At 37.5% G+C, this 23,630-nt stretch overlaps 2 protein-coding genes across 4 annotated transcripts; one reads left to right on the plus strand and one right to left on the minus strand.

Moving 5' to 3' along the window:
* Positions 1–281: 281 nt before the first annotated feature.
* LOC108136972 (UDP-glycosyltransferase UGT5) lies at positions 282–3,201 on the minus strand. 3 transcript variants are annotated; one of them, XM_041709491.1, is made up of 2 exons: positions 3,183–3,201; positions 282–2,071 (listed from the first exon to the last, which is right to left on the minus strand). In XM_041709491.1, exon 2 carries the CDS (start codon positions 2,019–2,021, stop codon positions 735–737), a length of 1,287 nt encoding a protein of 428 aa, XP_041565425.1. In that variant the 5' UTR covers positions 2,022–2,071; positions 3,183–3,201; the 3' UTR covers positions 282–734. The 3 variants fall into 3 exon arrangements, with proteins under 3 accessions (XP_041565425.1, XP_041565424.1, XP_017113952.1); XM_041709490.1 differs by lacking the exon at positions 3,183–3,201 and adding an exon at positions 2,460–2,478; XM_017258463.2 differs by lacking the exon at positions 3,183–3,201 and adding an exon at positions 2,475–2,799 and having other exon boundaries at positions 284–2,071.
* Positions 2,906–8,441, plus strand: LOC108136973 (UDP-glycosyltransferase UGT4). Its single transcript, XM_017258464.2, has 2 exons — positions 2,906–3,173; positions 3,471–8,441. The coding sequence occupies exons 1-2, from the start codon at positions 2,912–2,914 to the stop codon at positions 4,787–4,789; spliced, it is 1,581 nt and encodes a 526-aa protein (XP_017113953.1). The 5' UTR covers positions 2,906–2,911; the 3' UTR covers positions 4,790–8,441.
* The last annotated feature ends 15,189 nt before the right edge of the window (positions 8,442–23,630 follow it).

Genomic DNA, 23,630 nt, shown 5'->3' on the forward strand with positions numbered 1-23,630 from the left:
CGAACTCTTGCACATTTTTGCCTATTTTGTACTGATTAGATTGTCCCATCGAGCTAGGCTGGCGGGGTATTTACACCAAAACAGTATCAATTCAGGCGGATTCATGTCAGGTCGATTCACGCAGAGTTTATAGGGGTTTCTTGTTTCTTGTTCTTTTAAAATAGTAATTACTGACAAGCTAAATTAAATCTTTTCCGTTGATGCTCATTGTCCGTTGCTTACTTTTTCATTTTGCAAAAATATTAGATTTATTCCGTTAAATTAAAGTTAATTTTATTCACAGTTAAAAATTCATTTTGGAGTTTTGAAATATTTTAACATAAAACATTTAATGCTTATTTATACACCGTTTCAAAGCCATAAGCACACAGCCAATCCAAAAATAGGTTTGGAAACACTTAGAAACAGTCATAATTATAAATTCAATTAAGATTAGATAAAGCTACTGTTGTGCTTATCAATTATTGTACATGCTGTAATCAATACAAAGTAAACTAAAAAAATGTCGGAAAATGTATAATTTATTTTATTTTTACGTATATACAAAAGCACTTTTAGTTTTTTTCCATTAATTTTACTTATATTTTTTAACTACTAAAACGATATATATCCAATTTGTAAACTTAACAGTTTGTAGTGAAATCGAATCTTGATTTACTACTACTAGTAAGTTGACCTATCTCTATAAAAACTAAAAGTTGTTTTAAAAAGTCAAACAACTTTTTATAAATATTTTAACTAACCGCTTCGATGTTGTGATGATTCCAAAACGGCTTCGCGTATCTGGTCAAACGAACGAGCCAACTCCTTCCTTTCAAAAGCGCAAAAAGAACTATGCCCACTACCAAGAATAAACGTACTCCGACTATCAGGAATTTGTCCAGGCAATAATATTCGACCAGCTTTATTTGTGATTGAAGTACTCTCAGATGATTTGCTCCCTTGTAGCGCATGATGTATTCTGTCCAATAAATGGCCGTCTCCATTGGATGCATAGGCCTATCCCGAAATTTTTGGGACATGGCCAAGGCATTTTCCCTGTATTTTGGTTGATTTATTAGGTTTCCCAAAGTATCCATGAACTCTTCTTTTGTCATGCTGTTTATGTTCAACTGTAGGGCTGCTTCCTGCTCCATCAAAACTTTCAAATTCCTGAATTGATCGAAGAACAAAGGTACGCCCAAAACGGGCTTCGCAAAATAGGTGGCCTCGATAATACTTAGTATCCCGCCGTGGCTAATAAAAAGCCTTACGTTTGGATGTGCCAATATGGCTTGTTGTGGCAAAAGTTCGGATAGGTATATATTACTGGTTAAGTTCTCAGGAAGTTCCTCTTCAAACTTCCAAATAACGCGCTGTGGCATCGACTTAAAACTTTCCAGCAACATTTTCTTGGTTTCTTTCGGCAAATCTTTACTCTTCTGCTCCACACCCAAAGCGAAGTAGATCACACCATGTTCGGCCTCATCGATGAACAACTGCAGATCCTCCGGCAATCTTGGAATCTGTTTGGGTATGTGAAGACCAGCCACCTCAATCATACCCGAAACACTCGATCTGGCCCGAAACAAGCTAAAGTGTTGATTCATCAGAAGTAAAGAGAAGCTGTGTCGGATCTCAAGAAAACTCCGATCGAGATGGCCAAAGAAGTGATCGTGTACGAGTCTTAGTTTCGGTAGGAAAACCAACTGCATCAGCAGCCATTCCTCGGTGGTGTAGTACCAAGTGTACATTCGATTCATAATATTTCGCAAGGGTAACGCGCTGAAAACTTGAAGAGGCTCCTCCAAATTGGATGATCCGTGACTCAAGAGGCTATTAAGATTCCAATCCGCTGCACAGGTGGAAAGTCCGATCAGCGGGGCTTTGAAGTGCGCTGCCAATCCGTAGAGCACGTCGGTGAAATATGGTTCGACCACCACCAAGTCGAATGTAACATTCGATTGCATCAATGCCCGAACCTCCTCATTATTCAGTACGTTTAGACCAACGTTAGCCATGATTCTCGCCATAGAACTCATTTCTTCCCACTTGCTCTGAGTAGAAGGGATTTCCAGGATGTCTTCAAAGTCTACAGTAACATAAACGAAACCGAAGAGAACTTATAAAAATGTATATGAGTTACACTTAATTATATTGTCATTTCTGTTACTATTTTAAAATATCTATATTTTAAAATATATCAAAGAAATAGATTTTAAGTTGATTTTCTAACTGAATTAATTATCAGTCACTCAAAACTTATGTTAATTAAAACAAGCAACCAAATCTTAAATCAGCGTAACAAATGTTACTCCTTTAAAATACATTCATCTAAATTTTGATGCGTTTATCTATCAAATAAAAAATTGCCATTCAATTCTGTCACTTGACGACGGAATAATATTTGTTATCTCGCGTCTAAGCTTATCTAAAAAAATTACTGGTTTTAATGGCTGTAAGATTTCGTTTTTATTTACCCTTTACTCACGTACCCGAAATAACGTTATTATTATCCCTAATACGAATGAAGGACACATTTTGAATAAGCTTGCAGTGCTTGAACGCATGTATCACAGTCAGCTGGTGACCCCGATCGGTGAGTGCCTGAATATAGGGTGTCATCATACGGCACTGCGCGTGCGATTCGAAGGGATCGACAATAAGAACTCGGGCACCGCGGATCCAGCAGATCGCGTTTAATATCAGACCGAGCACCGGGAAAAGCCATCGCCCCAGGCGCAACATGTCGATTGGGCAACCGATTTTCAACTGACTGACTGGAACTATTTCGCATTTTCTGCTCGAACTCTTTCGCATATTCGTTCATTCTGTACACTGATTAGATTGCTCCATCGAGCATTTCTGGCGGAGTATTTTTACCAAAGCAGTATCGCTTCGGGCATCGGCATGTGAGGTCGATTTTCGTGAAATGTCTAGGGGCCCGGGCATTGCTGGTCTGCTGCTCCCGGCCTTAATACTTGGCCTGCTGTGCCCAAGACTAGCCGAGACGGAAAACATTTTGGCCATCTTCTCGTACACTTTTGGCTCGTCCTATTTGCTGGTCACTCCGTACCTGAAGAACCTCGCTCAGCGGGGTCACCAACTGACTGTGATATCGTCCGTCGCAGATATGCCCGACATAGAAGCGGTTCATCATATACGCGTGCCCAAATTAGATATGCTGAAGCAAGGTTCGTTACCTTACTCTGAGTACTTTGAAAATAGAAACCACATGGTTATTTTTGATTATCAGTTTTTGATTTGTCAAACTGCCTGGATTTATTGCTTTGAAAAAAAAAACCTTAAACAATGTTCTCTCCACCAAAAAAAATATACCTTTCTTGTTTTTTTGTGCTTGTCTAGTTGACTGCACATTCGAATCACCAAAAAGAAATTGTGTTTTTCCCAAGAAATAATCAAAATAATTTTGTATATGTAAACAATTATTTATATTTCTTTTTTTTTTTAACTTTTTAAACCATTTACAGAACTCATGAATTATGATTTCGACTTGGAGCTTAGCAAATGGATGGAGGCTCAGTTCGTGTCCGAATACTTCAACAACTGTTCGCGATTCGTACTGGGAGATCCTGGGGTGCAGGAGCTGCTCCACAACTCGAGTGCCCAGTTTTCGATGGTGATTATGGAGGCTGCACACACCGATGCCCTTTACGGATTTTCGCAGCACTTTAATGCACCGCTGGTGGGAATCGCCGCCTACGGATCGGCGTGGAACATTGACTTCCTGGTGGGGAACTCGGCGCCGAGTATCTACGAACCGATGTCCGCCTTGGGCTATTCGCCCGGCCTCAGTCTGATGGAGAAGTGGCACAACCTGATCTTCATCACCGAAGAGCGTCTAGTGGAGCGTTTCATTTACCTGCCGTCCCAAATCGACCTCTATAAGCAGTACTTTCCCGGAGCGTCATCCAGTATCCATGATCTGCGCCGGAGATTCTCGCTGATCCTGATCAATCAGCATTTCAGCATGGGTCGAGTGCGCAGTAATGTTCCCAATATCGTGGAAGTGGCCGGCATGCACCTTGCCGACCCTGCGATACCCTTGGATGACGAGCTTCAAAAGTTACTGGATGAAGCCGAACATGGAGTCATATACTTTTCAATGGGTCTGCAAGTACGGGATAAGTGGTTGCCGCCGGGAATGCAGACAACTCTGTTTGCCGCCTTTAAGCAACTAAAGCAGAGAGTGATATGGAAAAACAATAATCCAGCTATGTTCAATGATTCTAAGAAAGTCTTTGCGAGATCGTTTTTTCCCCAGCGAGAGATCCTCAATCATCCCAACGTAAAGCTCTTTATCAATCATGCTGGACTTTTGAGCACCATCGAAGCCGCTCACTACGCGGTTCCCCAGCTCTGTGTTCCTTTATTCTATGATCAGTTCCAGAACACCAAGCGCATGGAGCAGATGGGCGTGGCCCAAAGGCTGGATTATACAGATCTCACTAGCGACGGCGTTGTCATGATCATTGAGGATATGTTGTTGAATGCTAGTTATAGGCAAAATGCCCGGGATTTATCAAACCGATTTCATGACCAACCCATGTCTCCTATGGAGACCGGCATTTGGTGGACAGAATATATCCTGCGGCACAAGGGAGCCGATCATATGCGAATCGCCGAGCAGGAAATGTCCCTAATGCAATATTATGACGTGGATGTTGTTTCGGTACTTTTTGGACGAATCGGACTGACTGCTATGATTGTGATCTTTCTGGGTTGGAAACTGGTCTCATTGGTGACAAGAAACCTTGAGTACCGATTAAATGTACCCATGGTAAGATAAACTTATGTCATTATGGGTAAAACATTTTTTTTTTTGGTTCACATTTGGATCTTGTGGTAAGTGTGAAACAAAGTTTCTTATTATTAAACTTGGCTATTATTTATTTTAAAAATTGTACAAAGCGAATGTGTAAAAAGGATATATCTGACAATTTTGGAAAACTATTGTATTTTAAGCGATAGAAACCTATTTAGCTAGCAGAATCTATTAAACGTTGTGCATATCTAAAGCTTATAGCTTTTTTGGTTTTTATAAAAATTGTAGACTCATTTTACCAAATCAATTACAAACTAAAGGTTGATAACCTTACTTAATCTGAGTTAAATAGATATGTGTGAATTGAATTGGTGTGGAATATAATTGACTGTAGCGTAAAAGAAATACACGTATTTATTTTAAGTGTTTCTATCCCACACTAATAGCGAGTTATCTTATCGGTCTGTTTAACGACCGTGGAAGAGCTAAATAAAATATTTTTACTAGAATGACCATTTAAAACAGCTTATAATCTATAACTATAATAGGTTTTAAAATAATATTTGTGGTAATTTTTTAGTTTTTTTTTTGCAATATTAAAAAAGTTTAATGTAGAATTGCTAGCGGTCATACAATGAATATTAAAATAGACCCATTATAAAATGTATCATATCACATTATAGCACTAGCAATTAGAACAAAGAAAGAAAATATTTTAAGGACGAATAGCTTCTTCCCCCTTAACTGCCATGTATTGTATATTAGTATAATTAGAAAACTTTACCTTTTCCAATCGTTATCTCTCCAAACCCTTTTCATTCCTTTCTTTTTTTGGCCATAAACATAACCGCGCTCATTAAGTATTTTACATCAATCAGCACGTGCCCAGCATGTTTTCTTTTCTTTTCACAAAAAAAGCAAAGAAATAAAAAAAGAGGAATTGAAAGAATGGAATACTGGGACAGAAAAGGCACATTAAAATGCACAGGACAAGCTGGAGAAAAAAGTGCGCACAATTGCTCCCAAAATTGCTGGGTGAAATACCCCAGAAACGTGAATCAAAAGAAGTCGAAGTCGGCTGGTTCCCAGAACTCGAAAAGGATGAACCGCAAGTGAACAACTTCCCCTTCATAACCATTGAAGCGTTATGTCTGTGATGGTCCACCGATGGCCAAGGTAACGAACGCACCGTGCATAAAAGCACACCTAACTACAGTGATCTGTCCGTAAAATGGAAAACAAACGACTGCGTCTGATACCGCTTAATGCAATTGTTTTGTTTGGTTCATTGATTAGATAGGTTGATTGCAGTTTGTTCATATCAATATTTAACTAGCTCTTTTTGATAAGCGAGCTTTTAAAAGTTCATCGTAGGCAGCACATCATTTTCCACCTCATTTTTTCAAGCATTATTATCAGGACACAATAGTTTTTATTAATTTTTTGTTTATAACATTGGGTTTTTATTTCAAAAATCTGTGGAAAATAGCTTCTGTTAAATATTATTTTGCAAAATTTGAGTTATTAAAAGTTCATTTAGTCAATACACACCGTATTTTTCTGTTCATCAAATTTATTTGGGCTCTGTTACTATTTATAATATACAAAAATCTATAAAATGCGGATCTTACCCACAAGAATGTACAAATTATTTATGCCAATAATAAACCTAAAAGGAAAAATAAAATGTGTGTCAAATGTTGGCATGTTAATAAGTTTGGCCAAGTCCGCATAAAACAAAATTGCACTCAACGTGTTGTCAATTTGATGTTTATTGCAGATTTTTATTTGATTTTATGTTTGCAACATTTGAATTTATGAGCCGGCCATAAACTGCCGGCGAGTCTAATCCGAAAATTCTTGTAAAATTGCCAAAGACTCGCGAGGCACTGGGCGATGAGGAGTTGACCTAAGTCAGGCCATTTATATTGGCCATTTGGCAGAGGCGCCGGGGCAAACGTTGTCCCTCATTGTTGGCACTGGCCAATACTCAAGTGGGCGGCTTTCATTGGCGCTTAACTAACTGAAATTAAGTAAACTTTTCTTTTGACTTTCATAAGCCTTTTAATAAGCCATAATCCCCGCTGGCATTATCTGGCCCCCGTCATAAGCGCACAAAGGACAAGCCCACACACACCAACACAGGCATAATAAAATCTAATTAACATCCCCGACTGAGCTCGGGAAAACCTCGCGCAATAAAAATCATCAATACTAGGAAAGAAGTTTATTAAAAGTGATTTTCATCACTGCGGCGAAGTCTCTGTGGGTTAATGCTTGCTGCTTCTGGGGAAACAGGAACTAAATGATAAGCTAAGAACTAACATATTCAGGGCCGATTGACTTTATAATACATGCCTGCGATAAAAGGATCGCAGGCTTTCCTAGGAATATACTCTTGACTTAAAAGATTGAAGAAATACTTTGTACTTTCACTGAAATAGGTGTTTTTTCGAAGTAGATTTTTCCTAGATTTAACTTTGTCTTTCACTGCCTGATTTTTTCACTTATGATTACTTATGGTAAGCATATTGCAGCTTCATTACTTTATTTTAAGCTTATATTAAGTACAGAAATCATTAACATTTATATGTAACGTTTTTAACAATCCTCTTGGTCACCCAGCTTTTATTACAAAATTTAATTAGAGGGCATATACGATTCGTCGTATCGATAAGGCACCTTATTTTAATTTTCCTATGAGTCTTATATACTTTTTTGGTTAGAAAAGTTATGAGGCAGGCTTTTAATTAGCGCCTGCCAACCAGTCAGCCAGCCGTCGTGGCGAAAGTCCCAGAGCGCATTACGCATACGCAGCGTTGACGCCGAGGTTGCCGCTGAGGCTGGCACATTGGCTTTGGGATTGCCGCTGGCTGGTCGGGCACGATTTTAATTAATTAGACTTTTATGAGGCGTACATGCAGCTTGGGCATTGTTGGGTTAATGCCCAGTTATTGTTTTTTTTTCTGCTGAACTCCCTGGTGTTGTTTTGGCCGCTTGTTGGCCCGGCCTAATAAGCGTTTCAGAGCTTAACACCGCCAACGAAATGTGTATCAAAATTTAGCATTTATTTTTGGTGGCGGGAGTGTGAGAGGGTCGAGCACACATGTCCGTTGGCCATGTCGTGTGCGGTAATGAAAATTGCGGTGGCATAATGCTCAACATTTGGCATAATTGCAGTCCAGGATATGCGTTTATACTCAGAGATTACTTTTTGTGGCTGCTGGCCATTGACCAATCCCCACCACCACCACATATACAGCCACCGCCGCCACCGACAAAAGAGAATGGCCAAGCGTAATAAAAGCCAGACGATGTCGCCTTTGTATAAAGAAATAAAAATAATACCAAGTTCCCCGCCCCAAAAAAACATATATCCCTTACTCCTTTGTTGGCTTTTGTGTTCCAGCACTTGTTATTGGTATCTCGCTTTTCTACTCTCTGGCTCCTTGTTCCCCTTTTTTATTTGGATGGGTTTTCCAGGCAAATTAATTTTCATTTCCATTTGTTTTTTTGTTTGCTTTTGGGCTCCGCGACATATTATTTGTCGTTGCCAGACTTTAAATGAGAGATCTTTAAGAGTTAAAAATAAATAGCCATTTTTAAGGCCTGAAAAAGATATCAAATACAAATAATTATGATTTACACTCTAATGAAACTGTTAAGTGTTCTTTCTATTTCAGAGGCTAACAAATATATTTAAAATAAATATTTAGCGATAACGTTTTATGTTTTTTTCTTGTACATAGATATAACGTCCTGATTAAATATATTGTTTATATATATATATATTATTTATTATTCAGCCATTAATAATTCAGCCATTTCCTGATATGTCATTGCTTAATTTGCTTAATTTTGAAAATCAATGCTCTTAACCCTTTGCTTAAATTTAAAATTATTTTATTTACAAAAATATTTAATTTTCTGTTCAAAGATATTTTTGTGGCTTCTCTGTACAGGTTTACTCTTTTCTATCTATTGTCTATATATTATCCATTTGTATTATTTCATCCACCCTTTGAAGTAGAATTATGTCCTATTGTCATAAAAGACATAAATAACTGTGAATATGTGGTCGCAAAAACAGACTCAGAGGAGTGTAAAAGACTTTTATCGCGCAAATCAAACAGAACCAGCAAAAAGTAACCAATAAACATAAAAAAACCGTTGCAAAACAATAATTAAAATGCGCACGCAACAATTTTCTGGCTAGTCAAATGTATACATAAAAAAGTGAATAAAAAATAAGAAATAAACCAAATTATGTTTATTATTATGCACGATGGATGAGATGGAAGTGGATGTGGAAGTGGGAGCAAACAAAGCGCCAGAAGAAAAGTGCGCCGAAGAAGTAAGGTTGGTTCTCAACAAAAAATGAGGAGAAAACTTGGAGGGTGGCGCCAAGTAATCCGCTTGTTAAAAATAAACGGAAAGGAGGAGAGCAGAGGAAGTGCACACAAAACATAATCATCATAAACCGGAAATATCCCGACGGCAAAACATCCGCACATAAATTTTTTAAATAGTCTACAATATTTCGTTTTGCCGTTCGGCATTTGCCATTTGCCATCTCTGTTTCGGTTGCCTTCATTGTTGTGGCTTAACTTGTTGTTGTTGTTGGCATATCGCGTGTAAATACGTTTAAGTGTCGGTGCTCTCCCCAAAGATGGTCCAAACCCAGCGCCGAACTTGGCCAACTGCAATAAACACACAAATTAACCCGTAATACCCAAGGCCAAGCCAAGGACCAAAAGGACAACGTGCCGCAATTCCAGTTCGGTTTTGCTGCTGTGGCTATTCCTGTGCCAGCAACAACGCACATAAATAAAATATTACAATTTTAATTTGTCTCTAATCCCGTCGGACATTCAATGGCTTGTGGCTGCCAGCCGAGTGGGTCTGAATTTTGCCCCGGAACGGGATTTCATAAGTTGCTTGAATACACCAAGTCCCCATTTATCTATACGGGATTTGCAGCCACGAAACAATGAATACATAAATCAAATGAAAGGCTCCCACTGACAGAGCTTATGCAGTCGTAAGGTAGAATGCTAAGCTCCTTTTCGCTTTCTCAGACTATAACCGATTTTCTTACAGTTTTGTATTATTAAATGCTTATCGTCCAATACATGATTGAAAGTTCGATTTATTAAATTTCTCATGATTGACCCCAAATTCAGTAAAAGAGCTTAACTATGGGAGCTAAGAAAGGAACAGAATATTTATGTTGTTTTCTAAGCTTTTGCTTTAAACTTAAGAACTTTATTTTGCAAATTAAAAATGTCTTTGGGATGTAAAAGTTATTTAAAATAATTTATAGAAAAGCTTATATAACTAGCATACACATAAAACATACATAATTAAATAGTTAATTTAAATTAATAGTTTTATTATTAATAATGTAAGACGCTTTTCACACACCATAATATACATTTTTTTAAAAATAACATTACGGATTAGCCTGGTCAGTATACTTTATTAAGCTTTTACTGATAGCTTTTTTTCATAATCGGCTCTAGTGCACAGCACACATTTCTTTTGGATTTGCTTTTCGTTCCGTCTCACTTGCCCTTTTCAGGGCTCACACTACGTATACGCAGTCTACGCTTTCACTTAATTCAGTGAAGTAAAATCGCAAACGCTTCGATTGCAGCCCACTAAAAATCGCGATTTGAGCCCGGCTCTCGACAATAGCCAACGGCGCGACACTAACGGTAACCGTTACGGCAACAGCAATAACTACAGCAGCAGCAAAACTCAAAAGGCTTTCGGCAAAGTCCTGCCCCCCACTAGTGTTGCTATTGCCATTGCCATTCCGGTTGCGATTGCTGTTCGCGGCCATCGGTGTTGTGAACTTGGCTAACAAATAACAAACCTTTTAATAAACTTTATTACAATTTAAATTCACTTTTTTGTATATATAAAATGTTGTATTTCCTTTATTCAATTCCTATTCTTTATTTAGAAAATATTTATGTAAGAGCTTAACTAATGTTTTACAACAGTTAACACTTAATTTGTAAAGTTTTACAATTTGTATTTATTTATTAAAAACATATTTTAATTACTGTATTGCTGGATACATGGCTGTTGAGATTAGATTGCTTACTGACACAAATTTTATTATCAGGCTTTTTTTTGTCTCAATATGTTTTGATTCTCTCTTACCGAATGCATTAGTTGCCAGGAAACAGTATGTTGGCTTTTAGCAAGGACCAGCAATTTTGTCTGCTCGATTTGGCCAGGATAGTTGGCAACACTGGCTTCCAAGCACGTTGCCATAGTCGGCTATTGCTTTCACGTCTCTTTTATTATTTCACGCCATTTCAACAGCCGTGAGCAACAAGATTATTTATGCGTTTTTCTCGCCCAGTCCCAAGCACGCTTTAAAATCGTCCCTGTTACGGGTACGGGTCTGTGCCCATGTCCGTGGCCAGTAGTCCGTACTCGGTATTACGTATTCCGTATTCCGTTGTCGGGAGTCCGCTGTCCGCGCCGCAACGCATTTTGTAGACGAGCGTGTTTGGACACAAGTTAGCTCGGCAGTCTGTCCATTGCCTACTTCGCGGCGTTGTAACAATGTGGGTGGTGCGATTTTCGCGGAATGGGAAACGAGAGGTGTGAGCACTTCGAGTGCTATAAAATGCCGTCGGAGGGACTGTTATTGTGATTTTTGGCAATGAATACGAAATGCCCAACGTCTCCGTTCTCGTTCCCGTTCTCGTTCTCGTTCTCGTTTTCGTTTTCGTCCTTGTCCATCTCTCTCCTCGCCACTGTTCATCATCGCTTCGCTGTGTTGTCTTTTGACAAATGGCTTCGATGATGTTTTTTATTGCCCAGACCTATCTGACTCAACTGTGTGTGTCTCCATGGCTGCTGACATTGTTATATGGCAGACACATATATATGCTTACATATGTATAGTCACGCATTGCGCATACGTAAGCTTCAGTTTGCACTGGGCATATTTTGTTCATTACATTCGACAAAGGCCTTCACCTGCCCCTAACTCTTATTGTTGGGCTTGGCAAATATTTATTTTGCCTTGCCTCATTCTTCATTGGAATAGGTAGAACTGCATATTTAAAAGTATAAAAACACACCCTCTTAATAATTATTAAACTAATGTTTATAATGTAATTATAGCAATGCCACAAAATGAATTTTTATAAGATAAAAACACCAGAGTATTCTGGTGTTCGGTTCGATTTAGGACATCCAATTTGGTTTTTTTATACCCTTGCAGAGGGTATTATAATTTCAGTCAGAAGTTTGCAACGCAGTGAAGGAGACGTTTCCGACCCTATAAAGTATATATATTCTTGATCAGCATCACTAGTAGAGTCGATCTAGCCATGTCCGTCTGTCCGTCCGTCTGTCCGTCCGTCTGTCCGTCCGTCTGTCCGTCCGTCTGTCCGTCTGTCCGTCCGTTTATATGCAAACTAGTCTCTCAGTTTTAAAGCTATCTGCATGAAACTTTCCCAAAAGTTGTCTTTCTATTGCAGGTAGTATATAAGTCGGAACGAGCCGGATCGGACGACTATAGCATATAGCTCCCATAGGAACAATCGGAAAAATAATTGAAAAAAAATTATAACTTTGCTGTTTTTTAATTTTTTGTTTTGTTCTTCGACATAAAGCAATGGTTAAATATTTCAGAATTATGGTTAAAATTTCATCAAAATCAGAAGACTATAGCATATAGCTCCCATAGGAACAATCGGAAAAATAATTGAAAAAAATTATAACTTTGCTGTTTTATAATTTTTTGTTTAGTTCTTCGACATATAGCAATGGTTAAATATTTCAGAATTATGGTTAAAATTTCATCAAAATCGGACGACTATAGCATATAGCTCCCATAGGAACAATCGGAAAAATAATTGAAAAAAATTATAACTTTGCTGTTTTTTAATTTTTTTTTTAGTTCTTCGACATATAGCAAGGGTTAAATATTTCAGAATTATGGTTCAAATACGCAAGTAAATCATAATTTTAATGTTTTCAAAAATATTTAATTCTTGCGATAGCTGCAAGGGTATATGAACTTCGGCTTGCCGAAGTTTGCTTTCTTTCTTGTTTTGTATTTATTTTATTTTGTTTTGTATTTTTATTTGTCATGTTGCTTTGGCCGTAATGGCAGCTCGTAAAAATGTTTCATTTATGCTAAATTCATTTTTGTGCCTGCGAAATCTGTTGCCGCGCCAAAGTAATAAAAGGATTCTTTCCATTTGCAACCATTCAGCCGCTGGCCATTCATTCATTCGCATCCTTGTCTAGCAAGAGGGTTTTCTTCTCCATTCTTCGCTGCTTGGTGGCTTCCGCATGAGAAGAGTCCCCCATTGTCTCCCCATTTTTGGACCCACTCAATGGGGGGGCCGGAGTTTATTGGTCTACAAATTATATTTGCTTTGTTCAGCAGTTAATGAGTCTGTTAACGTGGTGTGTTAGCGCTTTTGAGTGTTCATAAAACAAGCGAGTGCATACTGAGAGGAGTTTTGAGCTGCTATTCAGCTATTCATGTACATCCTGACTCTCACCCTTTGATGCCGCATAATTACTCGATAATGTGCATTGAAATCGTAAAACCGCCAAAAAAGGCTGTTAACGTAAAAGAAGCAAGAGCCATGGCCACCTGGCGGAACGCTTTATTATGGTCATGAATTTGGCCCGGTAAAGTGCGGAAATTTCCTAGAAATAGTTTTCAATGGATTCCCGAAATCTCGTTCACATTTGAATTTGCAGCTAATTGCAGAATTCACTTAGCTTTCAAGTCTAACTTTTTATTGCATACTTTCGGGGAAAAGATTTTGAAAATAAAATCAACTGCGTCAGCCCCGCCAATCCCCGATTCGAAATGCAATTCAGAGACAAATCAGAAATCCAACAAGCTGTGCAGCAATTCACACCACAAACCTCGGGGTCGCAGGACTCAGGAATAAGGACTCCGAGACTCAGGACTCTGGAATCCTTGGCCATCGCCAGCGAAGCGATGCGAAAGTGAAGGGCATTAAAACCGAGTGAGATGGAGGAAGGAGAAAACTGCGAGGCACCCAACCGCCATGTCATTAAATCCATGAATCCATTAAAAGCCGAAAATCAAACCAACTTTATTGAATATCAAATTAACATGTTCATAAAAATGCGCACATTAAATTAAAAGCGGCATGGAGGAGCAGCTCGGCAGCGAAGGACAAAGTCGTAGTCCAATACCCATTTCCGAGGTTGTGGTGCGAAGAGGAAATAATAAAAATTAACCAGCAGGCAGAGGAAAATAGATATAAAAGAAGATTCCCAAGAAAGGCAAACTACGTTTATGGGTTCGAAGTTTTTTAATACGAACAATTTAACAATTAATAAAGCTACTATTTTTATTATGAACGTATATTATCACATTGGATTTTACATTCACTATTTATTTATTTAATTTAAACATTTAATTAGTTAATTAATGGTAATGATAATGGTGAAATGTTGTTATAGATTTTTATTTTGTATAATTAACAAATAATATACTGTTAATTTAAAAGCACATTGAAGTTAAATGTTCAATAAAATTTTATATAATGCGAGTTTCAGAATTTATAAATTTCCGTTTTTAGCATAGCATGAATATTTTCACATCGGATTAATTACATTAAATTAATTTAATTAACATATACTTGTTTATTGACTTTTAAATTAACACATTTAACCTGTTCATTAATTATATAATGGCGAGTTGTTATTATATTTACATTACAATTAGCTTCATCAAATTTGTACAGCTCAATTATTTTAGTATTAAATTTGTTTAAGCTTCTTTACAATTCTTATAATTTAAATCGCAATTTTCAGTTTTACGAAGAGTTGGTGAGTTTTCGAAAATCCGTATAAACCTTCGAGTTCGGGTTCACTTGTTAGCCAGGACAAAGCAGTTCTTTGGTGGCCTGTGAAAATAGCAGTAGCATTTTATTTATTTATTACGCTTAGGTGACAAGGACATCAGAGAAGATTTTTCCAGCATCTTTTCCGATTTTCCCTCACCGCACCTCTATCTCCTTCCCTGGCGCTTTGTGTGTGTAATTAAGTGAGGCATAAATAAAATGCCTTTTTAGTATTTATCACAATTTATGCTAAGCTCTCAAAGCATCAAGTTGCCTATGACAAGGCGCCAGAATCTTTTTCACATTCCTTGCGAGCAGCATAAAATAGAAGGCCGAGGGAGAGTAAGTCTGGGTTTTGTATCTCGCCACTCTGTCGCATAACTAAGTGCGTCATGGTTGAGGAGTGGGATCGGGATTGGAATTGGGGGTTGCGGGAGGATTATGGTATCCACTAGTTTGGGGTCTCCTCGCACACTCCACAATTTGCGTCGCCCGCTTCGTAGCTCATCAAATATGCAATTAAATCAGTTTCCGTTTAATTAAACCGGAAGTGCGTCGACTGCCATCTCACTCGGTTATGTATTGGCATCTCCAGCCCCACTCTTTGCGGTTCGGTTTTTAAGTGCTCCGGCAAGCCGGGATTTACATTTTTATGAGGTTTTTCACTGCATTCCATTTCATTTTCTCGCTGTTTTCCTCTCCGGCTCATTGGTTATTTTGCATTTTATTGAATCGAATAAAAGGCGGATCGGGAAAAAGAACGGCAAGCTGCAAATTAATCAGCACTAAGCAGACAGGAAGACTTAGCCTAGCAATTAGTAAGCAATTGAAATTGCCATTAAATTGCAAGTTGCAATCGTTGTTGCCTTGACTGCGCTTTATGACCTCAAAACTGGCTAATTAAAACACATGAAATGTGCGCCTTAAGTTGTGCCACACTCGAAAACAACAATATTGCCAGCAACAATGAAAAAGCTGGCATTGCCTCCTTTTCTGCTTTCTGTTTCGCTTCTTGTGCTTATTTCATAATTATTAATTAAGAATGAAAACAAAGTAAAAAGTAAGTTGCATGCGGGTACTTTCACTGGAATTGCCACAATTTCACTGAGACGCCCGTGAGCATGCAAAAGCTTTTCCACACTAACATTGATGGACGGGCATGCTTAAATGTTGCTCTAAATGCAATGATGATTGATTTTTATATTTTCGTTTTTCTTATATTTTTATCTGAAATGATTGAATAGATTTATAGATTTATTTATTCATTATTATAGTTTAATTGAATTTGTCTTCTCATATATTGGCATATGTACAATATGGCTGACTATTATTTATGTTTCTTTATTTAAGAGACATTTTTGAGTTATTTTCCATATTTATTTTTATTATTTTCCATAGTTTTTCAAAAAATTAAATATCATTAATTTTTCTTCTTCAAAAAACTTTATAAATCTGTTGATTAAATAGCTGATCTGTTTTAAAGAGCATCTGCTGAATTACTTTGAACATAATAAGCACTTCACCATTTTCCCACTTTGGCAGCCTCGTCAAGACATTTGGATGCAACAACTGTGTCACTTCAGGCATTCACCTTGCCACCCGAACTACCCACATTGGCTCTCCCACCACGACCACGCCCCCAGCCACCCCATGCCCACACCCCTAGCCCCAAGCCTCGGCACTTGTATACCTTAGGTATTATCCAGCGTTGTCAACGGCAACCAACAGCAACGAACGACAACCAACGACAACAATGGTGATGATGATGATGATGAGGACGAAAGCGAAGACGATGTTGCCTTAAGTTAATTTTCTACTCATATATGCATGCCTGCATTTACATGTGTGTCAGTCAGCCTGAGTTTGCATTAAAACTTGAAAATTTAAATGCCCTAAGTGCTGCAACTTCAACTGTCTTACAAGTAGCCATACAAGTATGTATGACTCTCCTTGTGCCAGTATCACACTCGGCGGTTCTGCACCGATTTTAGTTGTCTGTGGCGTTTGTAATTAGCATGAAAATAACTTTCTGAACCGCTTCCAGGCAGAGCTTTAAAGATTTTTCAATAAACCAACGTACAAGCACGGTGGTACTCGGCACATAATTGAAATAAATGCATATTTAATGAACAATGCATAACTGCTAATATGTGTCATCTGTCAACAGAGATGTCTAGGCTTTAAGCAGTAATTGATTTTACGAATTTATCACGCAAATTAATTCTAATTGTGAGCTAATATCGATATATAACACCCACCTAGACTGCGTATGATTGATATGCTTAAGTGCCACACTTGAAATTGATCTTAAATTCAATTTTGTGTTAGTCCCTTTAGTGTTTCGTGTGTTTTGCTCAGTGAATATGCATTTAAATACTATTTCATATTATAAATTAAAATTGATGTTAAAAATAAGTCAAATTAAATTTCCCAACCATTGAAGGACAACTTAGAATTTTTTAAGTTCTCATATTGCTTGCAAAACTAGTTATAGCAAATAAAAATAAAATAATAATTATAAATGTTGCAAACTATTTTCTTCTACCACATCATAAATGTAAATTTTATTTTTAACGCATATATTTTTTTTAAAGCGCTTAAAGAACTTAATGGACATTCACTTATTTTCTCCCTAGTTTTTTAGAAGTAAGACCAGAAAATCCGCACGTGTTCCCTTCACAAAACAACACTTTTGCAGGCAACCCAATTTTAGCAGAGAAACATTCTTCACTCTTTCTTCTGATAAGCCTTCTTTTTTCGCTTTTTTTCAATTTTAATTACAAAACTTTTCATTTCGCTACATCGAAAAAACAGGGAGCTGCGGATGTTCCATGGAGTCCCTGCTCGGGCGCCACGCTTGATTACAGGGCGTGCTTATGCACTGATTGCTTGGCTATGAGTTCCATTCAGTCGCTCCTGCCCATTAGCCCCTTGTACCGCATTGCTCCCGCCTCACAGATTGTTTCATGCAGCTTGACTTTGCCATCATTATTGGCTATTGGTTGTCCTTTTTCTCTGTGTCTATTTCTGTACACTTTGTGTTTTATTTTCGGCTCTTTTTTTTGCCCTAAATGCCACATAGTTGTCCTTTTCATTATTAATTTTCTTTTTGGCCGCAAGCTGGAAGCAACGAAACTCTTTATCAAACATTGCTCTGATGTTTTTATTACTTTCTAAATACTTTTTGTGTGGCATTGGCGATTATTTACACAATGCCAGAAGGGAAATACTTCTCAGGCAATCATAATCACTGAGAGCACCGAGATGTTGTATTAAAGGTTAATATGGGATTACACTTTGTCTTAATTGAACAAAGTAGGATAGTAATATTTTAAAAGATTTCAATATTTAAAGTTTTGAAACAATTATTCTTCTTTGAACTTGTAAGTAAAATTTAAATTCGCCTTTAAGTAAAATGTTATGAAATCTTAAAATGTTTAAGTTAAATGTAGGCTATAATTTGGTCTGTTGAATTTATCACATTCCAAATTTTTACTTGGCCTCTTTAAGGAATCATACCCTGATTTAGAGTATATTGACGACTTTTCCGGTTGATTACTTGCAAGGTTCTTCTTGATACCTTTACCTTTTAGAGTTTCACTTTCTTTTTAACCTTTTTCCAGTTGAACTTTTGTCTAAAGCGAAATGCCAGAAATGTTTTACAAGTATTAAGGCCAAGTTTCATTTAACCAAATTAATTTTCCAAATTAATGGATGGCATGTCTGCTTACCTCATCCCCCACACTCCTTTTGTGCCCCCCATCTCGTCTCACCTGGCATCGCCCGCCGGTTTTAACCATAAAATCTCTTTAAAATGTTTGCATATGTGTATGTTTTGTTTCTGGTGCCGAGTAAAATATGCTGGAAATGTTGCCACAATACTGGCAGGCAAAAGAGTTGACAGATATCTCCTGCTGAGAGCGAGACGGTAACATGTGGGGGTGGTAGTACAAAGGGGGCGGGGCAGACTACGACGAATTACAATTATAACGACACAAATTGGTTATGTTTCTGCGTGTGTGTGTAGGTATGTTGTTTTTTTTCTTCCTTGAAGTTTTTTTTTTGGTTTTCTAACAACCCAAAATGTCAGGATACTCAGACAGGATACATGGCATGTGCGGCTTGTCATCGTTTCGTTGGCATTCGGATGACTCTCTATCCATTTGAACATTTTTCCGGCTCAGCCCCAAAAGCAAATAAAAACAAAATCGTAAAAATCATAAAGTATTATGCTGAAAAATGTATGCAAAAATGGCTTGCTAGCCTTCTGGCCAGGCCAGCATAGCCAAACATAAAATATGAAATTACATATAATAAAAAATCAAGCCATAAAGTTGTTTGCTACGGCGTAAAAACTCCACTCTTTGATGTTGGGGTCATATTCATGGGGTTTCACAGCGAAAAGTAGAAGGAGAAATGGGTGGCTGAGAAGGTGGTTCTGCTTAAGAAATAACTAGAACAAATTGCATTTGATTAGGTCGATTATGGATTGGGTTCCAAAAGGTTATATGAATACCTAAAAGAGCTGGAAACGGGATCTAAGATCCAAGGGACTTCTGTCTTTAATTTTTTTTTAAATTTAATAATATTTTTAGTAAGCCTTAAACATACTTTTGATAAGTAAGCTTAAGCTTTTGGTGTGTTCTCTAAAACGGTGCCAAGGGTGCAAAAGTCGAAACATAGGTTTCGTATCCAGATTCTGATCACTTAATAAAAATTTTAATAACACGTTTGGCTTTAAAAGTTAAGTTAAAAAGCTAGGTATACATAAAACGTTGTACATTATATTATATGATCATACAGCTTTGTAGTTTCGAAACCAAAAAATTGAATTCTTTTTAATGCAACTTCCTACTTGGCTAAATATACCTTAACTATTTAAACCTAACTGAACGGTATATATTAAAGTTTTTTTTATGAGAAATCATGGAAATAACCATTGGAAAAATCAATAAGCTATATATACGAACAACTTTGTACATTGTCTGACCATGCTTCTTCGTATTTTGAAACAAAAGATGTAATACTTTTTCATGTAATGTAATGGAATAACTAAGTTAATATACTTAAACTGTAACAACCTAATAGAATAGTATCAAATAATGTTTTTAAAATGAGAAATCGTGGAAATGCATTTATTAAAATCCAACAAGCTTTTGTAAGCTTACCATTTGTGCGAAAGTCAATTGTATGCTCAATAGCCAATAGCCGCTGGCTATGTGTGCGTGTCCTGGTTTTCAGCGGGGTGGGAGGAGAGGCGGGCTGGAAAACAATTTGGAGTAACAGACCTCCCGCATACAAACGACTATTGCAACCCTCTGGCTAGGAAGAGCTCCACCATTACAACCACCACCTACTAGACCAACTTTCCCACCTGCTGGCCAACAAAAACAACAGGAAAAACAACGACGAGGGCATATAAATTACAATGTTGCCACTGAATATGAGAGGTGAGGTGGGTTGAAGGTCTAAAAATGGGAAAAGGAAAATTGTTTACGCTGCCCACGGAGCTTGTTTTGCCAGCAGCAGCATAAGAGCCAAACTTATTAAATTATTGTTTTGACCATAATTTCAACGACACTAAAATTAAAAAACCATTACCAAGAGCTAAAAACCATTATTTGCTTCAAAATTTTAAGATGGGGCCAACAAAAAAGCACCCCCAAGTCCTCGGCCGGAAAATATATTTCCGCTTAATTTATTAGCGATTTTTGTAAGCCATAAACTTTTCATGTGTGCGAGAGTGTGAGTGGGTGTCCTCCACTAAGTGAATTTTATCTTGGGCTGGGCAACCGTCCCGTTTGTTTTTTTTTTACGATTTGCACATAATTATAATTGAAATTGCGGCGATGCCGTAAGCAAACGACTTTCATTCGAGTGCCAATAAATAATAGAATCAAGTCATAAACTGATAAATGATGTGCCACCATCATCGGCAGTATGCGGATGAGTGGGCGGATGCCTTCCTATGCTCACCCAGTTTTTCGGCTGTAATAAACAAAGTTAATCATTTAGGATAATTGAAATTTTTACGAGACACTCAAAGTTATTTGTGCGTTTTTCTTTTTCGCTTCCCCCGTTTATCACCATTTTGACAGGTAACTTCGACCAGGGACACTCTACCCCGCTGGGGTAGATATCTAAATTCCCAAGGGTCGATAGCTTAGTATTATGTACTTATTGATGCAAGCTGTTAATTGGAATAATGGGACATCCAAGAGAACAAAGGCCGGTGTGAATGAGCTGGTAATACATAAATAAGAATACGAACACGTGCACCATCAAAACTCCGAAAAGTATGCAACAAAAGAAGAGTCGGCAAATAAAAGACAATGACTTCGGATTCTGGGGCGTTGATAGAAAGAGAAGGTCCACCAGGTCCACGAAGTTCGCCACAAAAACAAATAAAATGGACTTATTTTTTGTCAGAAATTCATATTTTTATAAATTGTCCTTGTCCCCATAATTCTGTCCTGATCGCTAGCGCTTCTTTAGGTTCTTCTATAGCCTATAGCCTATAAAAAGTGTTTTGGAAGTAGCTTATTCTGTATTAATAAAAATAAAAAAACAGAAGTAAGCAAACTTAAGCAAGTCGAAGTTTATATACCCATGCAGTTATTACGATGAATTCTAACCCAAATGTATCTAAAATGTACATTGTACGTCATATTCAATTTTCCGTCGGAGCCTACTTTATATATCGTAATATGGCGAAAAGAGCAAATAAAAATAAAGAAAATAAATGAATTAAATTCCACAAGCCAATAATTAAATTTCACATCCACGTTCGCCCTCAAAAGGAAGTTCGTTCAACTATTTCCTACCGATTTAAAAAAGCATGTGTCAGGCGGCAGTTTTCCGACCACATTTGCTGTGTACCGCCCAAAACCACATTCCATTTAAAAAACTTGCTGGCAAAATACATTAAAATTAAATATTAAATTTAAGTGCATCATAAACGCAAAACAATGAACCCATCAGACAGTAGAGTATGTGAGTCAGTTGGGCTGGGAAATTTGCCAGGGCACAAAGTGTCGACTCCTCAACTATCATCACACCAAAATAAGAGCAAAGGTGGACGAAATTCGAACATACCTCCCGAAAAAAAAGAAATGAAGAGACTCGAACGTAAGCCAACTGACAATATGTTAAACCGAAATGGTGGCATAGAGCGACGAGGTGGGATAACTTGGGTTAAGCTGCACTAAAGAAAAATTCGTAAAGTATCGAGAATAGTGCACCGGAAGACACAAATAAAAAAGCGAAATATTTAGGGTTATAAAATATAAATATAAAACTATTTTTTTTTAATTTAACTTATTTAGCTAGAAACATTTTTACTACAATACGTAATACATAATTTAAATCTAAATCTGTAGAGAATCCAAAAAAAATACATACATCCTCTGGGATATGAATACATTTGTACCCCTGTTTATCTCTATTAAGGATTTTCTATTCCAGTTCTAAATTGGACTAGTAATCCTCACCAAATAAATTACATATAAATCTATAGAGAATTTAAAGAAAAAAAATCCCTGTTCATGAATACAAAGAAATACTTGAAAATACTTGAAAACTACAATTTAAGAAGTTGAAACTTACAAGTCAAATTTTTTAAGTGTAATTCCACTGTTACTGCCACTACTGCACTTCTCGATATCGACGTCAAAGTCTCGTAATGCCGGCACTCGCACTTGTCAGCCTAAAAGATGACAGTGATGGCAATGTGTTATTCTTGCCACGGTGTGGTTGCAGGAGCGGGATGTCGGTCGAAAGGACGCGAGGTCCTGGCGGGTTAAAACATATTACGGCCCTTGCGTATTGACGTCGATCAAGCCGATATATGAGCATGTGCATATGTGTATACGTATACATACCCATGTGTCCGTGTATCCAACGCAATTGAGGTCATGTCCATGTGGCATTCATTGTCGACATCGGCGTTGGCGACATATATGCCAAAGCATTAACTCGGCATTTGTTTCAAGCTGCTGTGAGGCAAGTCCGAGATGGGCGACATGGGGAGGGATATTCGGTATTGGCGGGCGGACAGATAGCGCAAGTTTGGGCCGAGAGTTGCGACATATTGAAAATCATTGCACACATACACACACACACACTCCGATTCACCAGCAAGGGGAATGCCAAAATACAAAAAAAAAACGAAAGCAGGAACGATGTATTGAAAGACAAACGGCATTGGCATCAATTTTTATTTGCCTGCTCGGGAATGTGAATGTAAGTTGGCCGGAGGAGAAAAAATTTTTATTACATTGAAAATTTGCATAAAATATTTAAGCCAAATGGTCGGTCGATTGTACGGGTAGGAATTGTAGAAAAAATAAGGACCGCCACCACACTCTTTTGGGCCTGCGAATGCTGGTGGGATTTGATGTCTGAAGATTTGACAGGCCTTAGGGGCTGGAAAATGTTAAGGAAACCGCAATCCTTTCGATATGCAAAATGGCCCATAATGCTAATATGTACCTATTTAAAGTGGAACAAAAGTTTGATGCTATGACTCTGCAGAATCGACTGTAGGTATATTTTTGAGTGTTATTATAGTGCCATTAAAATAACATTTTATTCTTAATCGTTCTTTCCATGTTTATTTGTCTTCTATTTGCTAAAAGTAATTCGTTTTTAAAAAAACTCATTATCGGCATCGTGGCAATTGACTTTTGTAAAACATAAGTATTAGGATATACGAAATATATTATATATTTAAGAAAGTTTCAAAAGGGACAAAAAACAACTAAAAGAGAACTTAAACTTAGTTTAGGAATACACTTTAAACCCTATAAGTGTTTAAAGTAACTTTAAATAAAACAAAATTTATATCCGCAACCGAGATAGGACTACTACTCTATCAAGATGAATGAAAGGAAAGAGAGGGATAATATAGAGAAAACTTTAAGGATTCGGTGCACGTTCGCATCTTTAACGCCATATGTTGACTTTTGCTACAATTTTCATGCTAACCCGCAGGAAGT

Source organism: Drosophila elegans, unplaced genomic scaffold (genome assembly GCF_018152505.1).
Source record: "Drosophila elegans isolate 14027-0461.03 unplaced genomic scaffold, ASM1815250v1 contig_476, whole genome shotgun sequence".
NCBI lineage: Eukaryota > Metazoa > Arthropoda > Insecta > Diptera > Drosophilidae > Drosophila > Drosophila elegans.

What these genes read in the sequence shown, in the direction of transcription:
- LOC108136972 (XM_017258463.2), bottom strand. Translation starts at nt 2,799, where the DNA reads ATGCGAAAGAGTTCGAGCAGAAAATGCGAAATAGTTCCAGTCAGTCAG. An exon ending in TAATAATAACGTTATTTCGG is followed by an intron (nt 2,072 to 2,474) that starts GTACGTGAGTAA and finishes ATGTTACTGTAG; the next exon opens with ACTTTGAAGACATCCTGGAA.
- LOC108136973 (XM_017258464.2), top strand. Translation starts at nt 2,912, where the DNA reads ATGTCTAGGGGCCCGGGCATTGCTGGTCTGCTGCTCCCGGCCTTAATA. An exon ending in ATTAGATATGCTGAAGCAAG is followed by an intron (nt 3,174 to 3,470) that starts GTTCGTTACCTT and finishes AACCATTTACAG; the next exon opens with AACTCATGAATTATGATTTC.